This window comes from Ixodes scapularis, unplaced genomic scaffold (genome assembly GCF_016920785.2).
Source record: "Ixodes scapularis isolate PalLabHiFi unplaced genomic scaffold, ASM1692078v2 PGA_scaffold5__190_contigs__length_132052651, whole genome shotgun sequence".
Taxonomy (NCBI): domain Eukaryota; kingdom Metazoa; phylum Arthropoda; class Arachnida; order Ixodida; family Ixodidae; genus Ixodes; species Ixodes scapularis.
The window spans coordinates 59,071,977-59,095,538 of record NW_024609880.1 but is presented as its reverse complement, the minus strand read 5'-3'; the positions used below and the strand labels follow the sequence as shown (position 1 = coordinate 59,095,538).

The window sequence follows — 23,562 nt, the reverse complement described above, 5'->3', positions numbered from 1 at the left end:
CTGTTGATGTTTCCTGGCGTGCTTTGAATATGCCAGGATTATAAGAAAGTCTCTGCCGGGGATTGGGTTCAATGTCGATGACGAGGTGTACGTTTCCTCGGTGATGTATAACTTGGCTAGAAAATAAAAATAAAATATCGCTGACGACGCTGTCACGCGGCAACAGACAATGCCGTGTACATACATTCTTATTTTCTAGACTGAGAAAGTTGCACTGCCAGTTTTCTCTGGGTGGAATCGAGCACCGGAATTAACGCACCTTTCGCCCGAGGTGTATTTGAAGGGCACGGAATTTCGGTATACTTAAAGACAATGATTGCGTAATGGTACAGAGCTCTGACGAAGAGCGGAATTAGGAGATATAATTTTGTATTCAATCTATACACAGCCCATGTGAAGGCTGAGCAAGACGGGCCACCTCCGAAACAGCCAGCTGAGAAGGAGGTGTATGTTTATTGGGCTGAGGACTTGTACGTTCAAGGCTGAAAATAGTCGAACACAGTAGATGATGATGATGAAATTATGAAGTAGATGATAAACATTGTTAAAAATCGCGCACAAAGAGACAAGAACAAACGAGGAACGTGCAACACAGACAGGCACGTCTGTGTTCTACGTTCCTTCCTCGTTTGTTCTTGTCTCTTCGTGCGCGATTTCTAACCGTGTTCAACCTTTACCAAGACGCCCAGCTTACTACTTTACTATAAAGATGCAAGTATCTTTTTTTTCCAGAGTAAGCATAATAGCGCTTGTAAGCAGTGAAGGCTTGGAAAATTTTATGTAAATAATCAGTCAACATGCGCCCCCCCCCCCCTTTTTTTTTTCCCACCCTAAAAAAATGCCGTTCAGTTTTAAAGTTCTCTCTGTGATATATTTTTGTTTTTCAGCGTCAAAACTAAGGTAATTAAGTTACATATTTCACTGAGTACCGCTACACTGCGTGGAATATGATTTTAAATTTCCGCAAATTGTAATCGATTCAAATTATGATGCGGGGAACGCATATGTATAAGGCACCTGGAGTATAATAACAGCGATTGCTCTAACTAATAAAAACAAATGTTTGATGTCTAACTGAAATGAGTTTTGATCTCAATATGCAGTTCAAAAGGAAGCTGACCAAGTGGAGCCGGTGGAGCCACCTCCAAAAACATTGACGCCAAGCAAGGAGGCGTACATGTATTGGACACGACCAGCCGTACTGGCCTTAATCGAACGATGTGCCAAGATGGAAAAAAAAAGTAATCCTGTCTCCAGGACGTTCTGGAAAGGGTAAAACGATACATTTTCAGGTATTTTGTATTATCGCTGTGAAATGAAGGAAATGCATGCTCGTGCCACAACTGCGTATTGGCAATTCCCTCTTCTTTTTTTTTGTTTTTTGTAGCACGCATTTTTATTTTATTTATGTTTTTAACGAAGATAAGGAAAATATGTCTTTGCTTACCTGGAACTAGACATCTACAACGCGTAACATTTCACACGAGCATGTCTGAGGATGAGAGATGTTTACAAAAGTCAAAATGTTTGCACTCATAGGGAACTCGCCGGTTTGGTGGGCTTGCTTTTAATATAAAGAGGCAGAATGTCAATTTTGACTACTATTTCAGGGAGCGTTCATTTGGACAATCCGGTCACATGAAACTAAATACACTAAAAAAATTGGTGGTGATTTATTTCAGGCTGGCCGAGACCCTCAATGAAATGGGGTACCCAGTCACTGAGGACCAGTGTTGCAATAAATGGAAAAATTTGAAAAAAGCGTATAAAGGTGTTAAGGACCACAACGCCAAGAGCGGCAACGACAGGTACGCATTTCAAGTCTCCATTTTTATATTTCTTGAGTGAGATTTTGATGAAATCTTTCAGCACTGTATTAATCTCGCAGGAAGGATTGGCCATTCCTCAAGGAAATGGATGAAATCTTCGGGCGAAGGCCGGAGGTGGTCCCTCTGGCTGTTGCGAGCACCTCAGTTGGTCTGAGCGTCAGGGAAACCGGAGAGGAGCCGAAGGCGGAGTGCAGCCGAGGAAGCAAGAGAAAGTCGAAACTCTCGGAGTCACATGAGTTGCTGTCCAAAAAAATGGCCTTAGAAGAAAGGAAAGTCAAGGCCCTAGAGGATTTTAATTGTTTTTTTAAAGATTTTATAGAACTCAAGAAAGCAGAAAAAGCCAGAGCGGAAGAAGAGCTATGATGTTTGAAACTTTGTAATCTAGATTTTAATTGACGAGCAAAGAGCTGCAAAGATGTGTTCACCTTCAATGTTATTTATTTTGTGTGAGTGTGTGAAGATATAAGTCACAATCATTAACATGTTCGCGTAACCACGGGATCACAAAGAAATGTGAAAGTTCCAACTAGTTTTTAATTATTAACAGTAACTTGATGAATACATAAAGAATAAAAAAAATAGGTTGGTCTCCTATTCTTGTTAATAAACATGAACTATGTACATATATACCGGGGCTTCACAGGCTATGCATGATAAAATCTCGCTTTGCCTTGCCCCTGGCCTTGTCGCGACTCGCCGTGGGTGCGTCGTCTTCGTCCGAGGAGGACCCACCGGACTCGCTGGAGTCGCTGTCCGTACCGTCACCTGCGGGTCCATCGTCCTCGGTGTGTAGGGGACCGTCGTAGATGTCCCGCCACTCCATGCACGCGTTGTGCATGACGCAGGCTGCCACAATCGTCGTGACAATGCGTTCTGGGCGGCGGGCTTCAATGTACTTGAGACGTCGGAACCGCCCCTTGAGAATCCCAAAGGCCCGCTCTATAGCCACTCGCGTTGTTGCGTGCTTTGTGTTATAGTTTCTGTGCTGCTCAGTTAGCCGGCCGTTGTTCCTGTAGGGGACAAGGAGGCTTTGTCGCAGCGGGTACGCGCCATCTCCGAGCAGGTGGCTGTCGAAGGGGAACTTGTCCGCAGTCAAGATCGTCGGTAGCTCGGACCGCCTGTACATGCGTGCGTCGTGCACGGACCCGGGATCTCCTGCGCTGCAGTGAAGGAACTTGGCCTCGTGGTCGCAGATAGCTTGAAGGAGCACCGATGGCAATCTATGTCGGTTGATGTACGACTGGGCATCCTTGCCCTGAAGCCCCTTGCAAACGATATGACTTCCGTCGATTGCTCCCAGGACTCCAGGGAAGCCTGCTTTCGCCTCGAAGCCGGATATAATATGCAGTGCCTTTTTCTCCGTCGGCCACGACACGAAGTTTGGGCTCTGGGTCAAAACAGCTAGACCAACTCGGTGCACTACCCTGCACACCGTAGACTTGGAGAGTCCAAAGCGGTCTCCAACAGACCTGTAAAATATAAAAACAGCCAGCATTTAAATTATATATAAAAATGAACCACCTTGAGTTCGTTCCCATACACAGTATACGCTTATTTCGTCATCTGAAATTTAAAGCGATGAGGCCCTTTCGCTGGCGCCGAACAGCTAGACATTTCAGAAATTATTGTAGCCAACCAGACATTTCAGAAAATTTAAGTAACGAAATCCTGCTCAGACGACTTGCTCTCCGCATAGCTATGCGGAGGGAAAGTCATCTGCTTCTTGCGTAGGAGTTGCGGTGACGTCAGAACGACGCCGAGCTCTGAATGACTTTGATATGAAAGGAGAAAGTGGGTAGATCTCAACGCTAGATGCCTTGAGATCTACCCACTATTTTGTTTCAATCAGCCACTAAGAGCTCGGCGTTCTGACATCATTGCAACCCCTGTGCCAGAAGCATACGAACTAGCACTCCGCATAGACAAACAACGAGTTGGGGATATTTATTATTGGTTCAAGATCGAGAAATAACCCGTTCCCATAAAGTCACCTGAAGCACTCCAGGTTGGCAAGACTCCACACGAATATCAGAGTCTGCTTGGTAACGTCTATGGCCGGCCGTCCGCGAGGAACTTGCAGCTGAGGGGCGAGCAACGTTACTAGGCGCTCAACAGAAGTCCTTCGGAGCCGAAAATGACTTTTGAAGTCCTCGGGAGACTGGCGGGGGACAACAGTTTCCGCATACCCTAAAATCTTGGCCACTTTGCGCCTGAAATGATAAAAAAATATATGTATATACATTATGTAGGATTTGTTTTAAAGTGCAGGTGCATTCGTTTCGCGTGTCTGCTTCAATATATACAAACTTTATCGTTGGTTTCCATCCCCGACAATAATCAACCAGCTACTCATAACACACGTGCGATTTGTGATCTTTTTTTCCCGGTGACTAGTGATTCATAGAATGCAAGCCTGGTAACACAAAAACAATTCATTCGGAACAAACAAGTCAATTGTGTATGTGTATATATATAAAAAAAAAAAACACACTGAAGGGACGGATTCCACCCGAAGTCTTCCTTTAGACGTAAAGCGTAGCTAGTGTGGACGTTCATGGTACATTATATAAAAGCTAAAGAAATAAATAAAGCCCACACGCAGGACATAATTTACTAAAATACGTATGACGGCCAAATGTTCTTTTATGTTGCCTTTCTATATTTTACGTCCCACGCAGCTTATTGAATAGATGAGAGTGAATACGTAATTCACTCTCATCGGAGTGAATAGTTTCGCTTTTATTTGTATACAATAACTAATATAAGCTTCAAGTCGGCGTTGCAAGGTGTGCCAATGAAGCACGCTCTGGATACTTTTTCGATTAGCGCGCTAAATGCCGCTTTAAAGTTTATCAGAAAATGTTTCCTTACCTCTTCTTCGTTGTAAAACTCTCTAGGATTTCCCACTCCTCCGCCGCGTCGTCACTATCAAAGAAAAACTTCGCAGCGGTTAATATCATCGTCTCTTCGAATGCTTCCTCCATGATCAAAACAGATCGTCTGCTATTTCCAGAATCGAGCCTTCTATGCTTTCGTTTTGCCGTAGCACAAGACGAAGCCAATCCGCGTAGTAGCCAGGTGATTATCCCGGCCGTTCCAAAATCGACTCGCGGATCGTTTACTCGCGATGTCACGTGGTATTACCCGCTGACGTAGGAGACAGGTTACTCGGGTAAGATTTGAAACATACCCTATCTTACACCCTGGCCTTTTCCGGAGTTTCCAGGGCGCATGCGCAGAAGCCGCAGACAGGAGTCCGCCATTTTTGGCGGCGTGCTGCGCCCGGCTCGGGACTGCGAACAGCAGCGGTGGTCGCGCGTTTCCAAGTTCTCCGACTTGCCCCAACGCTGTTCCGTTGTCAGCTGAAGCAACGAGAGGAAGGGTTGTCGCGACTTGGGTTTCTTTAGGTTTCCGCCGACCAGCCTGCACCCGATGAAACGGCAGCTGTGGATCCGGGCGATCCGGCGAAACAATGTGGAAGGCACCTGAAGGCTGCCTTTAAAGCGCTCTCGTGTTTCCAGTGGCCACTTCAAGGAAAGTTCATGTTTTTGGTCCTTTCTTTCTTATTGGTGTGGAAATACAAGTCAGCAGATTGATTACGTATTCTGTCGCGTCGCTTACGTGCCACGCAGAGCGAGCGCCTCGGAGTTCTTGTTTCTGTGATGGTGTATTTGACTGGCGCAAGATTTCGCTTGCTAAAGTGACGGTCCCGTGTAACTACGTGAACTGCCTGTCTGCTTTTTGGTTGTTATAAACATTAAAATCGTCCACAGTTTCCAAATATTTAGAAAGCATTGAGGCAAAAGGCCTATGTTGCACAGTTTTATGTACGTACACACCCGGAAAGAGAAATGGGACCACGACCGCATCTGCTGATCTTGTGGTTAAATAAGAAAAAAGGATACAATCGACTTGATGTATGTATGTAACATGTATGTATCGAGTAAAGGAATTACTTTGAAACATTGTCTACTGAAGCGATGCTCAAAACAGACAGGTGTGGCCGATTTCTTGTCTTTTTTCTTCAGGACCTACAGTTATACACAGCTGTAGCCTGAAGTGGGGTGATATCAATGCCGAGGCTCGCTCAGAAATCGGCGCTGCACGTATACATCTTAAATATTTAATAGGGAAGTGTTTTAGTGATTAATTTGACCTTGTCAACTTTCAAAGTGTTACTCCCTTCCAGTAAAAGGACAAGACTAACAAACTTGCCAGGGTCAGCGGCGCTCGCAAACGATTTAGTAGTCCCGAACGCGTCCGCCGTTGACCCGGACAAGTTTGTAGGTCTCATTTTTCACGGGCATTAAGCTACGTTTTTGAAATTTCACAAAAGCCAACACTGAAATACACTTTTGACAAGAAAATTACATTGATACGTGCAGGCTCCGAGGTTTTCGGACGATTTTAGAAGAAGCCTTCACAATTATGAGAATACACCTTGTCAATTAAAATTTCCGAGCAGGTTAAACAAACGATTGCCTTAACTGTAACTTGGTCTCGAATATTTTCTGAATTTATTGCCGGTACTGCATATAGCATAAACCCTAGCATAGTGTAACTGTTTCTACTTTCTCAATGGTCGAAGAGAGCTTCAACTGTGCCGTCAGTCACAACAAGCTCCACGGCAAAATCCACCGTTCATTCTTCGTAAAAATGTACAGACAGGCGAAGTGGTCCATAGTCAACGCATTCGTTGAAAACAAATGTACTCGTCGATCTCGTTAGATAGAGGAAAAAGAAACGCAAGGCGCCTTTATTGATTGCGGTCAGACGGCCAACATACCCAACAGAGCTTGGAGCGGGCAGAACCGCAAGCAAGGCCTCCTTACCCCACCTCCTTACCCCACCTCTAACTTCCGGTTTGCGACGGAGGCGCCCTCTGGAATTTCCCAAGCGTCTCGACGTCTTGGTCAGCTGAAGCGGTCGAGATGCCGATCGTGTGGACTTTTCTCGTCAGACCAGCGTGGCAGTGACCTCATTTAGAATTATAATGCAATTAAATGCAAAGGTGCAAGCGAGCTCGACAAGAATGACGAAAGTAATCCCTGGAGAAGGGGAACAAGAGGGACAAATGACAAACATCGGTCGCTCACCGGTCACCTAGCTGTGTTTGGAGATTTATGTTTGTCCTTTGTCCCTCTTGTTCCCCTTCTCCAGGGATTACTTTCGTCTCATCTAGAGCCCGCATTCGTATCGGATCGTCCTGAAGTCGCTCTAGATCTGTTCGTCCAACCGCGGACCTGACAAGTGCTTTGGATAATCGTCCCTACCGAGTTGCATTGGGTCAGTGTCTCGCGAGTGTTCGACTTCACAGCTGGAGCGGGCGAGTTGCCGATCGAGTGGACTTTTCTTATAATACAAGTGTGGCAATAACCTCATTTAGAGCCCGGATTCGCATCTGACCGCCCTGAAGCCTCTGTAGATCTGTTCGTCCAACCGTGCATCCCGAAAGTACTTTGGATAATCGCCCCTACCGAGTTGCATTAGGTCAGTCTCTCGCGAGTGTTCAGCTTAATTATCATATAAAACCGCGATATTGCAATTTTATTCTCCACGATTGCAAATGATTGACTACTTCTTAATACGTGTCCTTAGCGAGCTTTCGGGGGGGGTCTGGCCTACGGGCGCTAAAAACAATTTGGCGGCCTAGAAAGCAAGATACTATTTTCTTTCTAATAGGGGAAGTATTGATGTGGTTGACGCTAAGCTAGCACTTTGAAGCTGCCTGCAGTACTAGTAATGATAAAAATTGATACGTATTGCTGTGCATGCTGTAAAAATTAGCGACACCGCGGGCCTTTCGCTACGGGGCTACGCGGTGCCGCTACTTTCCCGAGCGTATAATTTTCGTTATCTTATTTGATGAAACCGTTTTTAAAAATGAAAACTCCGTTTTCGTGTATTTTTGTTACCCCGTAATTTTATCAGAGTGTCTCTATCGTTTCTGTTATTCGTTGATACTAAGAAAATCCAGGTTTACTTACGATTTACACTGCTTTTAGACTCCTGGGCCAGCGTCCTGGTACAGACTTGGAAACTAGCGCTCGGTTTCAGCACCTAGTTCTGGAGTCAAGCAATTGCAGATTATTTCAGTGAATGGGAATGAGGCAACAATAATTCAAATCACACCCAGAGAACAATGCCAAATAAGCGAATGCGAGATCAAAATCTCCATGAAAATACACAAGCACGGATGATGTTAAAAATAACAAAATTAAAGTCACAATTTTATTTATTTTACATAACTGCCAACCAAGCAAAAGGCCACGGCAGGAGCATTCACTACAAGTAGAACACAGGCTGAGTACATAACAAGAAATCACAGAATGAAAAATAAGATATATGACACGGAGACACACCATACACAATCCAGATGCTTTCTTAACACTTTACAAACGTGTGGGTAGCTTTACTGACAGGTGCAGTCACTTTTACATATCATAAAATACTTCTAAAGCCCTTACACCTTCTAATGCTGTAACTGGTACGGTACACCTGTAGACAATAAATTGTACAAACCACATGGAATTCAACATCGAGCTACTTGATGAGATGGGTATGCAGGTATCCAACTTGAGATGCCTATTTAAGATAAGGATGCACGAGTGTGTTATATGCTGCAAGTTTGGCTCACCTCGGATGCTAAAGGATCCATCAGCTTGTGCATTATGTCTGACACAAAGTTGAAGTCCTGTAGATGCCAATGAAGTGTACATTCTACAGGCAAAAGCTACCCCGATTCCCCAGTACCAAATTGAAACCATGGGAAACACAAGAAAGATGAATATTAAAAGTTTCTCGAGGATCCCTTTACTCCATGCATTCCCCTTCATACTGGACTTTTCGAGACACTTAAGTTGATCTGCAGCGAGAAAGCGCTTAAGTCCAAATTGTAAATTGTTCTCTTCACGTTGCAACTGGTACTCCTGTCATTGCGCCAATATCAGTTTTATCTGCATTGAATTTCATTGTAGCTCTTTGTTATTCATCAGTACACCTGAAAAACTGGCAGTCTGATGATACTGCCTGATGCCAAGTGTAAACAGTGTGCTTGAAAAAGAAAAAAAAGACTATTATTTAGTCTTGTCAAGTGGCTACCAGTGAGAAATAAGATCAAATGTAAGTAACAGTGTGTAACTGTCTGCACTCTGCCAGGAAATAAACAGTCGTCATAAATGAAAACTCATCAGCTGTTGCTGCAGAAATCTGTCCAGGACAAGCTGGAGAAGCAAGGGCCTGTAGGGCACTGCTCAGACCTTGTTCAGGCAGCCATGGGATGGTACACACTTCTAGAATGAAAAAAATGAACACAGACGACAGTCGTTGTAGGTGTGCCTCGGTCGACTTGGAAACACTATCATTGTGCTAAACTCACCAGCAGCTGAAGGAGGGGAGGGGGGTTGCCGAACCAGGCTGCTCGGGAAGCTGGAAAAGTCAGGTTCTGTACAGCACCGCTTGGAACTTCCGGGGGGCCTCAGGAGGACACACTCGCCTAGAATCGACAAATATGGCACTAGTGATAGGTGAGCCTCAGTTGACCTGCAAAGAGTATCGAACTGCCAAACTTACCAACAGCTGTGGTCACTGCGGCAGATTGCCCCGATGGAAAAGCTCCGCTTGAAACTTGCTGGGGGCCCTCCGGAGGACACACACTCCTAAAATGGACAGAGATGGCACTAGTGGTAAGTGTGCCTCGGTCGACCAAGGAACAGTATCGGACAGCCAAACTAAAGAGCAGCTGCGGTTGCTTCAGCAGTCTTTTCTGAGGATGTTTCAGTGCTGTGGGCATTGCGTTGTGGTGGGGTGCCTCGGGGACATTAGAGAGCCAACCAAAACAAATAAATGTAACTGCATTTTGTAAAGGAGGCATCCAAAATTATCAGTTTGTGCATCAAATTTGTATTGTAAAACAGATAACGTGTCTTACTGGAAAAAAAATAAAAAAAAATAGTTTGTGAAATGTTGTACATACCACCTACATTTCCAGCTCCCTTGCAGTGGTGGTTTACTCTCTAGGTTGAAGGTAACAAAAAAAGAAATATTTGGGAGAGCATTTTTTCTCAATTTTTTGCTCTCCTTTGTTTTGCATGATTAGTGTTTTGAATTGGTGAATACTGCAGTGGTCCTGTAATAGACTGAAGAGATAGAATTTTAGTCGAGAACACATCAAGTTACTCCACCCCAAGCGCCCGTTCCTGCAGATCCTAGGTTAGCCTGCCAAAGACCTGCAAGTAAAGTTTGCGCTGACAAAGCTGCTCGCGGGAGTGTGGGGTTGGTCTCAAATGTTTTATTTGCTTGCATTTTTGTTTCAATAAGACTGCCAGCGAAGTAGACCCTATTGACACTACGAGAGCGAACGCACTTTGAGCGGGCTAAGCACACACGCTCGTCCAGTAAGAGCGTCATCAGAGAAAACATACTCGTGCTTGTCGCACTGGCTGCGCTCACACTTATATTGAAACGGAGTATAAATACATCCACAAGCTCGGGTCCGCAGCCGCGGCAGCGTTGCAAGCTATGTGTGCGAAACAAAGTATGGTACGCGAACACGTACGCAACACTTGACGAGAGCGCGTACTCCGCATTCACCCGTAATTAGGAGCGACGCCGATGCCACAAGCACGAGCAGGAGCAGGCCGTTTAGATCGACCAAAGCCCCTACGCAAAGTTGAGTTTGAGAGTGTTTCACTGCGTTGCGACTGCGAGGACGCAGGACATCCATACTTCTTTTGTCGTATGCCAAGCAATTCCTTGAATTGGATTCCACGCTTCATACGAAGGGCATATGTGCCGATCAATCACTTTCGTTTCTCGACATAACGCAGTTAAACGCTCTCAAACGCAACTGTGCGTAGGGGCCTTTACTTCGACGGCACGGGCATCCGTGCATGCCAAGTTGGCAATCTTGTGCTCGCTATTACATCGCTCGCGTTTACGGTGGAATGGCGTGCATAACTCGCTCTAAACAGCTGTCTTCTTGCATGCTGGTGAGCTTTATACAGAGCACTCACCTCGCATAACTTTGCGGCTCCCGTCGAGTTGAAATCTTTTCGACCGATTCGGTGAAGCAAGATCTTCCTCCGAGGTTCATTTTCCGTTCCAGAGAGAACACTCAAAAGCTTTCCGGCCGACTTTTCTACAAGCCAACGCTACAGGCGCATCAGCCCGGCAGCTGCGGCGTAGCAACATATTGGGAAATTCATGACGACCGGAAGTCCCAAACCGAAAGCCAGATGTCACGTGACGACCGGCCAATAGTGTGCGAGGCGACTACTTCAAAGAATGGCACCACTTTTCCCAGGATAGAGGGGCTATAGGTACAGCGACAGGCCCAGGCGACATACCGATGGAACTCATAAAGACACTAGAAAAAAAATAGGAAATTGAATTTACGGCATGTGATTAACCAAGTAATTAGGGAGGATAGGTACTGAATGATTGGAAACTAAGTAAAATTACAGTGATATATAAGGGCGAGGGAAACACCGACAACATTAAGTCATACCACCCGATAACGGAAACTTCAGTTCTATACAGATTACCTAAGCGGATAATAAAGTGTAGAATGGCGGAACGGGCAGAAGATATGTAAATACCGGGTGACCTCCAAAATGAATTCTGAAGAGAAAAAAGACTGGTAGATAACTTATTCGTCACCACTTAATGTATAGAGATAGCACTGAAGAACCAAACTCCTTTATGGTGAGCTTATTTGGACATCATGGGAGCGTTTGATAATGTGAGACAAGAAAAACTTTGGGTCCACCTGAAGGAGTATAATTTAGATGCAAATTTGTTTAGGTTTCTTCAGCAGGTGTAGACAGATAATGGCGTAGCTATAACATGTGAAGCATAAGCTATAAACAACCCGCAGCAATAAAAGGAAGACGATCAGGCAGGGCTGTCCACTGTCACCTCTGCTCTTCCTGGTATATCTCAGTGAAATAGAAAAAAAGTGAAAGCCGTTTACAACTCCCTGTAACGCCGAATTAGAGCGCAGCTCTTGAGGAGGAGGAGGGAAGGGTACTGGGGGGGGGGGGTCAAGTGACCTTGGGTGGGGGTCACGTGACCTAGGGGGGTCACGTGACGATGCCGATGCCGATGACGTCATCAGTAACGATGACGATCCGGATACAGATGACGTCATCAGTGACGTCACTGATGACGTCATCAGTGACGATGGCAATGACGATGCGGATGCCGGTGAGGTCATCAGTGATGATGACGATGACGATGCGGATGCCGGTGACGTCATCAGTGATGATGACGATGACGATGTGGATGCCGGGGACGTCATCAGTGACGTCACTGATGACGGCATCAGTGATGATGACGCTGACGATGCGGATGCCGGTGACGTCACTGATGACGTCACGTGACTTGGGGAGCCACGTGACTTTGGGTGTCACGTGACCTTGGGGGTCACGTGAAACTGGGGGAGGGGTCACGTGACCTTGGGGGTCACGTGAAACTGGGGGAGGGGTCACGTGACCTTGGGGAGTCACGTGACCTTGGGGTCACGTGACCCTTGGGGAGGGGTCACGTGACCTTGGGGTCACGTGACCTTGGGATGACCTTGGTTACGCCAACGGCGACGCCAACGCCAACAGCGACGGCGACGCCGCTCAAGCCGGGAACGGGCCCCTAAGAGCTGCGCTCTAAAAAAATGAAGCAGGGAACTCAGGTAATTATGTGAGTTTTATGGCAGGACGGAAAAATGGAATACAGGTAATACCAGGAGTGATAAATGCGGATGGCATAGTACTCATCGCAGATAACCAGGATACATTAGAGGAAATAGCTTGAATATGTGGAGAGGAAGGGGGAAACCTTGGGCATGAGTTTTGAGTAGTGACAAGTTTGGTGTGATTGTATTTAACGACGAAAAGAGAAAACTCCTGAGGATACAAGACATCGTAATAGACCATGTAGCAAAATACAAATATCTGGGAGTCCGGCTCGATGAGGGAAGAAAATATCTACAAGAACATGAGGAGATTATAATTAGAAAAGGGAAAATAAATGTGTCTATTTTGTACCTCAAGTCACTACGAAAATATAATAGATATGAAGTGGTCAGAGGTATTTGGAAAGGAGTGATGGTACCCGGACTGTCTTTTGTGCATGAAATCAGAGGTTCAATCAGGATTAGAAATTCGACAATGAAGCGTAGGAAGATTGGCACTGGGAGCAATCGGAAAAACACCAAATGAGGAAGTAGAGGGGGACATGTTATGGTCGTCATTTGAGAGCAGGGAGTCAATAAGTAAGTTGAAATCTGAAGAAAGGTTGACCAAAATGGATGGTGCGCGGCGGGCGGAGAAGATATTCAAGTATTTAAACATGAAACATTTAAACATAAAATGGACAAACCGAACCCGAAAGGTCACATTTAGATACCTACGCATTGTTGACGGGGCTGAGCAGACTATTTCAATGTAAAAGGGGGTGAAAGAGGAGGAGAGGGAAATGTGGGAGGGAAGAATGAAGAAGAAATCAGCTCCAGCGGTGTACAGGTCACGAAAGCACGACATGAGGAAGGAAAATGTGTTTGACAATTCACTGGGAAGTTCTTTGATGTTTGAGGCGAGAACGCGAGTTTTGAGGACGAAGACGTAGAGGGATATATTTCAAAAGACAGACACATTATGTGCCGCCTTCCGTTATGAGAACGAGACACTAGAGCATTTGGTTTTGAAGTGCAAGGGGCTTCGCACTGCCCTGCCCGGAGCGGTAACTGATTTGGTCGGGGCCCTGGGTTTGAATGGCGATGATGAAATGTCGGAAGAGAAAATGATTACAGTCACAAGGAATCGAATAAACTATTGGTGAAAATTATCTAGGGAAAATTAAATGATCCACAACTAACTAGCACAGCTGGGGACAGGCGGGACAGATGTAAATTGGGACCAGGGGCGGATGCAGAAATGTCCTGAGGGGGGGGTCAGGTGTTGGTCAGCGTACCATATGTTTAGGAACCCCCTCCCCCTCTCCTTCGTTTTACGCCCTAAAATTTACACAAGCAGGAACCAAGAGGGGGGGGGGGGTCAGGACGTCCGAACCCCCTCTCTAAATCCGCCCCTGATGGGACTCCCTCCCGCATGCCTCCGACCCAAAGTCCCAACCCTGTCTCCCACTGAGTCCGGTGCTGGGGTAACACCGACAAGGTTTGACCTGAGGAAAATTGGCGACTCCCACATTGAGAGGAAGAGGCGAGGGTGATGTTTTTTTCGTTTTATTTTCCCCAATCCCCTGAAGGTCATTCTGGTGATATCCCACACTGCCTGATGATAGTCAGGGGGACAAAATTGGTATTAGAAGGGTGGAAGCAGTCTTATATATGTCTTTTATACATAGGCTAGGTGGTGCAAGCTACCGCCCGTTAGAAAGGGTATAGCTATTAGTAACATTCATCCATCCAGCCAAGAAATATATAAATCGGTTGTACATAATTGCCCTCTCACGGCAAGTATTTTTTTTTTTATGAGCGCCTCGTAATCATTATTTCTTAGAAAATACTCCAGGCTGGATAGACCATATGTGAAATTGTTCGAACTTCTGGCAACGCTCTAGCGGTATCGGTAACAATCGAGGCCTGTTTCCCTACTGCTCGCTGTCAGCGGTCCTCACCCACACCTGTGAGCTATGGGTTAGTATGGTTTTGCGCTATTCTTGCGCATGTACGTGCTCGACATCCTGCAGCTCGCTGGTTTCTCGCCGCAGTTAATATGACGGATGTACACTTACGTTCCAAATTTGGCTATGAGTGCCGGCAAAGGAATGGGCATGTGCGCCTGGTTTCCGAAAGCCCCTTCACTGCGCGAGTGCTCGTGTGAGTGAAGGCTTCTTCGTAACTAGTCTTTCGCGCCCTGGACTTACCAGTGCGAAGCCAACTGGTGGCATGTAGCATGTTCTTCGGCGCCCCTCCAGTTTGCGCTGTGCATTTCGCAGATGGTTGATTTTTCAATGTTTCATTGAAAAATCAACTATCTGCGAAATGAAATGAAAAATCAGCAAGCAGCAGAAATCAAAACCGGCATGCATCCCGCTGCGCGGGATGCATGCCGGTTTTGGTTCCTGCTGCTTGCTGAGAAACTTGGCGTCGGTGGTAATCATTGGCTTGGACATTAATCTGGACACTTGGCGCAAAAGTCGGCGAGAAATCCAGCGGCCGTGGTCGGCCAGCGCCGCACTTGACCTTGACGCCGGCCAATCATAGCCGTGGGATTTTTCGGCAACTTTTTCGCCAAGTGTCCAGATTAGGGCTCCCGGTCTGTGTCGTTGAAGGTCACCGTGCTACGTGTAAAGCGTTTTGTTTGACTGCGAATTATCGTTTTGTGTCGCGAGAATAAACCAGCGCGTCCTAGAGGAGGGGATCCATCCCCTCGGTCATTGACGTCGTGGCGGCAGTCTCAAGGCAGCAAAAACGCTCGTGCAGTCGTGTTTGTCTACCTCGACTACAAGGGTTCTTTTATCAATATTTTGGCCCAGAAACATTCCCTGGATTTCTTACTTTTCGTACTTCATTCGTGTGCTTCGGTTTACTGTACTAGTGGTGTGTATTGCTTCTAGAAATGACCCTGAACAATGCGAAATTTCCCGACTTATATCGCCAGTGAAACGTAATCATTGGTAAGATCCTTGCACACTTGCAATGTATATGTGATACCAAAACTGTATCCGTACGTTGCTTTATCACGTTTAAATTAGGTCGCCTTCTGTAATTGTAGAAAGAAGTGTCTCGAGATTTGTACCATTGGTAAAGTCATGTGTGAAAGGTCGTCATCGTCCAAGGCGGCGAACTGATTTCTTTCATTCTTTTTTCATAAAAGTAGCAATCTAAACAATTAATGGATAAATGAAAATGAATAAAGCCTTACGCTATTTCGAAAACTGCCTGTCCGTTTGCCGTTACGCCAGTGAATGGCAAAGCGCCCCTTTATTTACAGAGGTACAGCGAAAACAGCTTACGACGGTGTAGAGGCGGCCACCGCACTGCCGACCACCATGTTCCCCTGAGTTGCTGCTCTTGTTGCAGTGGATGTAGGGGTGTGTACGCGCGGCATAGAGCAGTGGTTCCAGTAGCTTTGTTTGCAACGGACGCAGTCGTGGTTAAAACGCTTGTTGCAGCTGTCTGAACCAGCCCATTATGGTTGCATCACGTGAGAAACATTCAAACACAGTATAAGGGCACGGCACCTTTAAAGGGATACTACAAGGGCATTTCTGCCTAAATGTTTGATCAGTTTCCTTTATATTTGATTTCCAAGATGTATATTCATGTTTTAATTTTCAAGGCATACACACAAGCACGCAGTACATGTTGCAGTACTATTTCGCGTTCGCCTCATATTTTGTTCTACCTTTCTGGAGTAAGCGTAAAACAAAATCTGCATATGTATTATTTTTCTTAATCAAGCACCGCATTGAGCAGCTTGATTATATGAAAAATACGTGCTCTAGGTGAACGGTTCGTTTCGTCGAAAAAGTGGGCGCTAAGAAGGATTAACGCATGGCGCTAAGTGGCAGCTCCAGGCCAACAATTGAGTATCGGTTGTTACAGAGTACTCATTCTTAAGATTTATTTACTAATGCTGCCTCTTTTAGGCACTCTTGCCCTGACGAAGACTGTAGGCGAGTGGAGCTTTCCCAAGGCGTACGCAACGGGATCAGGACCCGCGGTGTATCCAACGGGAACATGGCCCACGGAATACTCAGCAGGCGCACTCTGGAAGGCCTGAGCCACGGGGACAGCGTGAACGGACTGCATGGTGAGGCAGGCTGGAAGGCCTTCACGACGTATGGCGCAGCATGATCAAAGAGGACTCAAAAAAAGAGAAGGGAGGGGGGGGCGCCGGAGATCTCACGCGGGCCGTCCACGTGCGTCTCATGCCGGTTTTGCAACTCGTGCCCATGTCGGGCCGACTTGGGCCCGACTTGCGCCCGACTTGGGCTGCCCAACGGGCTTCCCTTATTTGACCAACAGTGGGTCTACTTGGGTATCCCACCTCGGCTTAACTCGTTTAATGTGTAGGTGCCTACTTGGGAAGCTCACCTAGGCTTCTGTCTAGAGACGTCTTAGTAATTGCTAAAGACGTTGCGGTAATCGCGACCGTGGAAACTTTTAGTAGGTAGTAAGCTCTACTTTTAGAGCGCAGCTCTTAGGGGCCCGTTTCCAGTCTGAGCGGCGTCGGCGTCGCCGTCGGCGTAACCGCGCCCCTCCCTCTCCTCCTCCTCCCCTCCTCCTCCTCCCCCTCCTTCTCCTCCTCCTCCCCTCATTGTGTAGTATGGTCCGGGCGGGTCACGTGACCTCGGGGGGAGGGGGTCACATGACCCGTTTCCAGCCTGTGCGGCGTCGGCGTCGGCGTCGCCCCTCCCCCTCCTTCTCCTCCCCCTCCGCTCCTCCTCCTCCCCCCTCCTCCCCCGCCAAGGTCACGTGACCCCGGGGGTGACTCCCCTCCCCCCGCCGACGTCACGTGACGGCCCGCCCAAGGTCATGTGATCCCGTCCCCTCGAGGTCACGTGACCCCCCGGGACCTCTGCCCTCCTCCTCCTCCCCTCATTGTCTAGTATGGTCCGGGGGGTCACGTGACCCCCCGCTGAAGTCGTGTGACTTATTTTCAGGAAACAAGCTACACAAGTACTCGGAAGAGAGGGAGGGGGAGCAGGAGGGAAGAAGGACTAGCAGGCATGATCACGAGGGAGGAGGGGGAATATACCTTCCACTCCTCCTCCTCAAGAGCTGCGCTCCAATTCGGCGTTATAGGAAGTTGTAAACGGCTTTCACTTTTTTTTAAACCAAAGTTAAATAGAATTTGGATTATTTTCTTCTATAAATGTTACGATGGCGTTCGTCGAGACGTCAGAATAAAATATCATCATTCAAGATATATAATGAAAAACAAAAATAAAAAGTGTTGACGAATACTCAGCTAAGTGTGAACACCAAGGTTCAAGAAGCAGACAGTTGACGAAATTAGGCAAGGTTTGTGAAGTTGATTCCGCCATAAAACTATTTACAAAAACGTTACACACAAAATGTCTCCCTTTAATGACGACATATACGAATGTGAAAATTGCTTAAAGCAATAATTTTTTAGGTTGTTAACGTTTAGCATGGTCAGATAAAAAACACTGCTGAAATTTACAAAATAAATGTAAGGTGAACCTGCGAGTTATAGGTTTGTTGCCTGAGGGCAACACCAGGCAAAAGTATGAAAATGACTCCATTGCGTAATCTTTATGGATCATGATAAAATATCAATATTATCTACTCATACCTCATGTAAAACAGTCATCCATCGAAAAATATTAGAGGCAAGAAAAACAGACATATCCATATTTTTCGTAGTTCTGATGTACTCGGTTGCCACGTATTTGCGTGCCAAACTTCTGTTTTCTCGGCAACTATTTGCGTATGTTTGCAGTTGAATAGTGCTGTACTTTCGATCTTCAAGACTCTTGCCCGACTTCTAGATTCTAAAAACACGTGATTAAACCAAAACGTTTAAACAAAACAGAAATATGTGGTTTGTTGCCTGCAGGCAACACTCGTCAACAGAAGGTTCAAAAACAGATTAGCAAAAGTAATATATATCGATTATACACAATTGTCCTCTCGCGGCCAGTATGTTAGACGAACGCTTCGTAATCATTAACTCTAAGAAAGCATTCCAGACGGAAAAGACCATATGCGAATTTGTTAGAAAGTCTGGCAACACTCTAGTGTTGTCAGTAACAATCGAGGCCTACTTCTCACCGTCATCGATCCTCACCCACAGCTGTCATCTAAGGTTTAGTGGTGTTTTACGCCCTTCAAGCGCAAGTACGTGCTCGTCGCGCTGCTGGTCACTGGTTTCTCGCCGCAACCAATATGGCGGACGTGCACTTACGCTCGAAATTTGGCTTTGAGTGCCGGCCAAGGCATGGGCGTTTGCACCTGGTTTTCGATAGTGCTTTAACAGCAGAAGTGCTTGTGCGAGCGTAGGCTTCTTCAGGACTATGCTTACGCGCCCTGGCTTTTGCCAGTGTCGAAGCTGGTGAGATGAAGCATGTTCTATGGCGCCCCACTATATTGCGCTGTTCATTACGCAGATGGTGTTTTACAGATCGGAATTTTCTGAATGTTTTGATTAATATTCTAGTTGTTAAACAAATGTCAAGCGAAAATGTTTGTCCGGATACAGAAAAAAAAAATGTTCACACCAATTAAGAATGACTAGTGGATATGTACAGACTTGTACACGTTACTGAAAAATAGTAAGGAATTACATTTACAGTTACTCAAGGCTAAATTGTAATTTATTACAATTACAATTACCCTCCCATAAATGTAAGTGACCGTTACTTCCAAAAGTAATCCGTTACTTTCGTGGCGTTACTTTCAACAATATTTTCCTCAATTAGGAAACAAAGGAAGAAGGTTATTCAAGTTCTTATTGTTGCCACCTGTTCCATTTATTGACCGTGCGTATTTTGAGCAATAGCTGATTCCGAAAGTCTCGTCAGACATTTTGCGTTATTTCTTACTCAATATGTCGACCGCTACGCATTCGAACTGAGGCACTGAGTGGGAGTGCCATATTGTGGCTCTCGAATGTTTTATGCTCTGTATTGAGCTTTTTCAGCGAAGCGATGGAACTACTATTTACCTCTAAGATAGAGCAAAGCTTCGTCGTTGCAGCCGCTGCCTGATATTCGAGAGCTTCAGTAGAGTTAGTAACAGTAAGGTGATAATTAAATAGTAAATAAGGTTTGGCTCGATATTCTTCTTCCTTTGGTTCTGAACAGGTCGAGCCTCGGTTGAGACGTTGGTGAATTGCAAAAAAAGTTCCCATATTTAAATATAGGTAATCGAGAAGAAAACAACAGGACACTCATAACAACAATTAATTAGAACATTGGTTAAAACAAGGAAATGTGAACGCACGTTTGCCATGTGTACCTTTCTTGGTGCCGTTCAAAAACTCACGGAGCACGGGCCGACTGCAGTTTACTCCGGTGTTCTCCAGATTGACGTCCGCTTATGCCACGGGCAGCGGAGGGCAGAGAACTAAGTAAGCCGCGCTATGGCCCCACTCACGAGTTTCACTCTCTCCTCAAGCCCAGAATATTAAGTCTACGTTAGCCACCATTATGTTTTATTTGTAAAACTATATGCTTGAGATAAGATGCGTCCTGCTGGGGTAAAAAACAGGAAGCAAAAAGGAAGACTATTACCATTTTCGAAGTGCTCGCAAAAAGCTGACTCACAAAAAGGGTAACTGAGATTCAAATAAACTGGCTGGAATTCACAAATAAAGTGGGCCAACCCTAAAAGTTGGACTACAAAAAAAGTAAATAGCTTTTAAAACATGGTCAAATAAGGTGAAAGAAGCAGGAAAAAAATACATCCTGTTTTCTAAAAGAAGATGATAAGTGAGCATTGACGAACGAGTATGCTTGTGGCAATAACACCTTCACATATTTATTTATTTATTTATTTACAATGCCCTCAAGGCCGTGAGGCGTTAGAGAGGGGAGTGGGTATTACAATATTGCTGAATCACTTCGCGAAATGCGGCGGAGTCCTCGATGGCTGCGATGTCACCGGGAAGGCTGCTTTGATGTGCTGCGGAAAAACATCGCGGTCGGGCTATTTTTTTAGGATGATCTAGTCTAGAAGACGAATAGGTTGGCAGAGTGATTATCACATCTCTTTCAGTGGATTTTAGGGTAGACGGCGCTTTGCCTCGTGTTGTGACATTATGAAAATGGTCCTAGTGACTATAACCGAGAGCGAACGCCTTGAACTTCTCGAGGAGGCATACAATTCCTTGGTGTCTTCCTCTCCCCGCCTTCGATCGCAAAGAAAAAACAAAGACACTAAAAAAAGCGGATTTAACTTGCTCCCCCCCTCTCCCCGCCCCCTTTTTTTAGAAATGTTTATTTAGATCTTTTGACATTGTTGTTAAATTCAAGGGCTTGGCGTTTCAAAAAAAAAAAAAAAAAAGGCTTTGCGGAACTGAAGAGTGCCAAGCCTCCCTTTGCGCTGATCAATTCGCGTGACAGTGTCACTGCGCTCAACTTTACCAAAATGAAAACGACCTTTTCTTTAGAAAAAGAGGAGGGGGGGGGGGGGGGGGCTGGTCCTAAAAAAATGTAACGGACTACAAGGAATCCGTTACATAAAATATGGAAGGGAATTACTTTAAAATTACTCTAGCAGATATGTAATTATTCCGTTACTAAATTACCGATAAATGTAACGGATTACAAGTAATTTCGTTACTTGTAACGGATTACGTACAAGTCTGGATATATATACGTACCTTTGAAAGGGCCCTGCAGTCATATTAGAGCGTCTACCTTTTTTGCGCTTTCCACGTCTCTTGGGGTTCCGAAAAGCCAGCGGGCACGGAGAGAGTAACGAAATATCAGCGCGTCCTATTTTAACCCGACGACGTTGAAACCTCCTCCAACTACGGGGGCGACCCGCGGTGCCGAAAGCGTGCGATATATGACGTCCTGGCTACTAGGCATACTACTCGTCGGAGCCGTTAAAAACTTCTTTTTAGTCAAAATACAAAACATATTGGCGACAGTCATTTCAATTATTTCTAGAAGTATTTCTTGTTCAGTATTTTAGATCAGAAAAACAAAACAAAAAATCAGTTTACAAAGTACGGAAACAAGAAATGACCCCTCTACATACCCGCCACCAAGCGGTGGAAAATTAACCTCACGGTTACACCGACGGCGACGCCGGTCAAGCAGTAAACGGGCGCCTAGGAGCTGCGCTCTAAAAGTAACTTTTCTTCCCCTGTTTGTGAATTTTTTTTGCATTTTGCATTTGTACAGATTAGCTCCTCTGTGTACCTGGAGCGAACGCCATGAGGTTGGATTTTTCAAGCGTTCTCGTCCTTTTTTCTTAATCATTTTGTCTGCTTCTACACCTAAACGATAATTCCTCGTTTTTACACGCCACTTCTTGATTACACACACACAAAAAAAAGCCGACGCGTAGCTTTGTGCGAGCCCTTAGCGCGCCTAGGTAGCGAGCGCTGGGCAGCAACCTGGGGAGATTTGGGCGAGGCGCGTCGCTTGGGACGGGCAGTGGTGACGTAGCTGACGTCAAGGCACGTGACGCGATGACCTGAAACCGGTCTAGGAGGTAATGCCAGAGCGATCACGACAGACCAATCATGGATCGAGGAGTGTTCGGCCGCGCGTGTTGCATGCCGGTTGTGGTTCCTGCTGTCTGCTGAGAAACATGGCGTCGGTGGCGATCGTCGACCTGATCGATGTCGTTGAAGATCACCGTTCTACGTGTAAAGCGCTATCCTTGACTGTGAATTCTCCTCGTGTGTCGCGAGGATCAACTAGCACGTCCCATAGAAGAAGATCCATTCCATCGTGCATTCACGTCGTAGTGGTAGTCTCAAGGCAGCAAAAAACGCCCGTGCAGTCGTGTTTGTTTACCTCGACTACAGTGGCTCTTTTTTTAGTATTTATGGCCACAAACGTTTCCCGGATTTCTTTTTTTTTACTTGACTTGTGTGCTTGAGTACACTGTATACCTACTGGTATGTACTACTTCTAAAAGTAGGCATGAATAATGCGAATTTTTACTACCTCATACCGCCAGTGACCTGTAATCATTGGTAACATTCTTGCGCACTTGCTATGTCTACGTGATCCCGAAATCGCATTCGTTCGTGTCTCTAGCACTGCCAAAACTCGGTCGTCTTCTATACTTGTATATAAAGCGTGTGGAAAGATTTGTACTATTGGTGAAGTGGTTTGATAAGGTTGTTATCGTCCAAAGCGGCGTACTGATTTTTTTTATCATAAATTAGCCCTCAAGACTTATATTTGAAAAATAAAAATAACTAAGTCCTTACACTATTAAAAATACTGCCTATCCGTTTGCGGTTATACCAGTGAGTGGCAAAGCATCGCTTTATTTGTATAGATACAGCGAAAACAACTTACGACGGTGTAGAGGTGGCCACCGCACTGCCGACTGCCACGTTTCTCTGAGTTGCTGCGTCTATTGCAGTGGACGTATAGGGTATGTAAGCGCGGCACAGAGCAGTTCTAGTCGCTCTGGTTGCAACGGGCGCAGTCTTAGCTAACGCGCTCGTTGCAGCTGTGTGAACCAGCCCCTTACGGTTGCATCCCGTGAGAAACATTCAAACCCAGTATAGTGGCACACCCCCTTTAAAGAGATACTACAACGAAATTTCGGCACGTATTTCTTAGTCTATACGTGTTCAAAGAAGGAGTATCCTATCGGACACATCAATATGTTGTTAAAAAAGAAAAGAAAAGAAATTTAAAAAAAAATGAACGATTAGCAAAGGGCACCTGGTGGATGTCGCTAAAGCTTCGTTTGTAATGACCATCTAGGAGCCTTGACAGGTAATGACGATGCCTGTCTCACCTAGATTTATTCATGCATTGAACCTGACGTCATGCCACCAGCTATCCGGTCACAACGAGAGAAGAAGGTAAGGAGGAACTTCCCTCCCGCCGTGACTCTCTTCAGTGCTTCCCAGACGTCGCTATTGTCCCTCTAGAAGATTAGACCCGTCACACAACTTTCGTACAACCGCAGCTTTCTGGATAGTTGTGGTGGCCTGACCGTTGCCGTGCTTCGGCCGTTTCGTTGGCTGGAACGCCTAGGACATCATGTCGACGTCAGCCGCGCCGCAGCTTTGCTCGTCCCGAGAAAATCAAAGCCAGGATT

The 23,562-nt window shown here is 45.8% G+C and overlaps 2 protein-coding genes across 2 annotated transcripts; one reads left to right on the top strand and one right to left on the bottom strand.

Annotated features, from left to right (window-relative positions):
* The first annotated feature begins 1,121 nt into the window (after positions 1-1,121).
* Positions 1,122-2,192, top strand: LOC115332247. Its single transcript, XM_040216656.3, has 3 exons — positions 1,122-1,272; positions 1,683-1,808; positions 1,889-2,192. Exons 1-3 carry the CDS (start codon positions 1,178-1,180, stop codon positions 2,190-2,192), a joined length of 525 nt encoding a protein of 174 aa, XP_040072590.1. The 5' UTR covers positions 1,122-1,177.
* LOC115332250 (putative nuclease HARBI1) lies at positions 1,662-16,602 on the bottom strand. Its single transcript, XM_042294219.1, has 5 exons — positions 16,422-16,602; positions 4,701-4,735; positions 4,016-4,039; positions 3,821-3,909; positions 1,662-3,298 (listed from the first exon to the last, which is right to left on the bottom strand). The coding sequence occupies exons 1-5, from the start codon at positions 16,600-16,602 to the stop codon at positions 2,467-2,469; spliced, it is 1,161 nt and encodes a 386-aa protein (XP_042150153.1). The 3' UTR covers positions 1,662-2,466.
* Between the last annotated feature and the right edge of the window lie 6,960 nt (positions 16,603-23,562).

What these genes read in the sequence shown, in the direction of transcription:
- LOC115332247 (XM_040216656.3), top strand. Translation starts at nt 1,178, where the DNA reads ATGTATTGGACACGACCAGCCGTACTGGCCTTAATCGAACGATGTGCC. An exon ending in TCCAGGACGTTCTGGAAAGG is followed by an intron (nt 1,273 to 1,682) that starts GTAAAACGATAC and finishes GATTTATTTCAG; the next exon opens with GCTGGCCGAGACCCTCAATG. An exon ending in GCCAAGAGCGGCAACGACAG is followed by an intron (nt 1,809 to 1,888) that starts GTACGCATTTCA and finishes TTAATCTCGCAG; the next exon opens with GAAGGATTGGCCATTCCTCA.
- LOC115332250 (XM_042294219.1), bottom strand. Translation starts at nt 16,602, where the DNA reads ATGCAGTCCGTTCACGCTGTCCCCGTGGCTCAGGCCTTCCAGAGTGCG. An exon ending in GCCTAAAAGAGGCAGCATTA is followed by an intron (nt 4,736 to 16,421) that starts GTAAATAAATCT and finishes GCGGCGGAGGAG; the next exon opens with TGGGAAATCCTAGAGAGTTT. An exon ending in AGTTTTACAACGAAGAAGAG is followed by an intron (nt 4,040 to 4,700) that starts GTAAGGAAACAT and finishes TTATCATTTCAG; the next exon opens with GCGCAAAGTGGCCAAGATTT.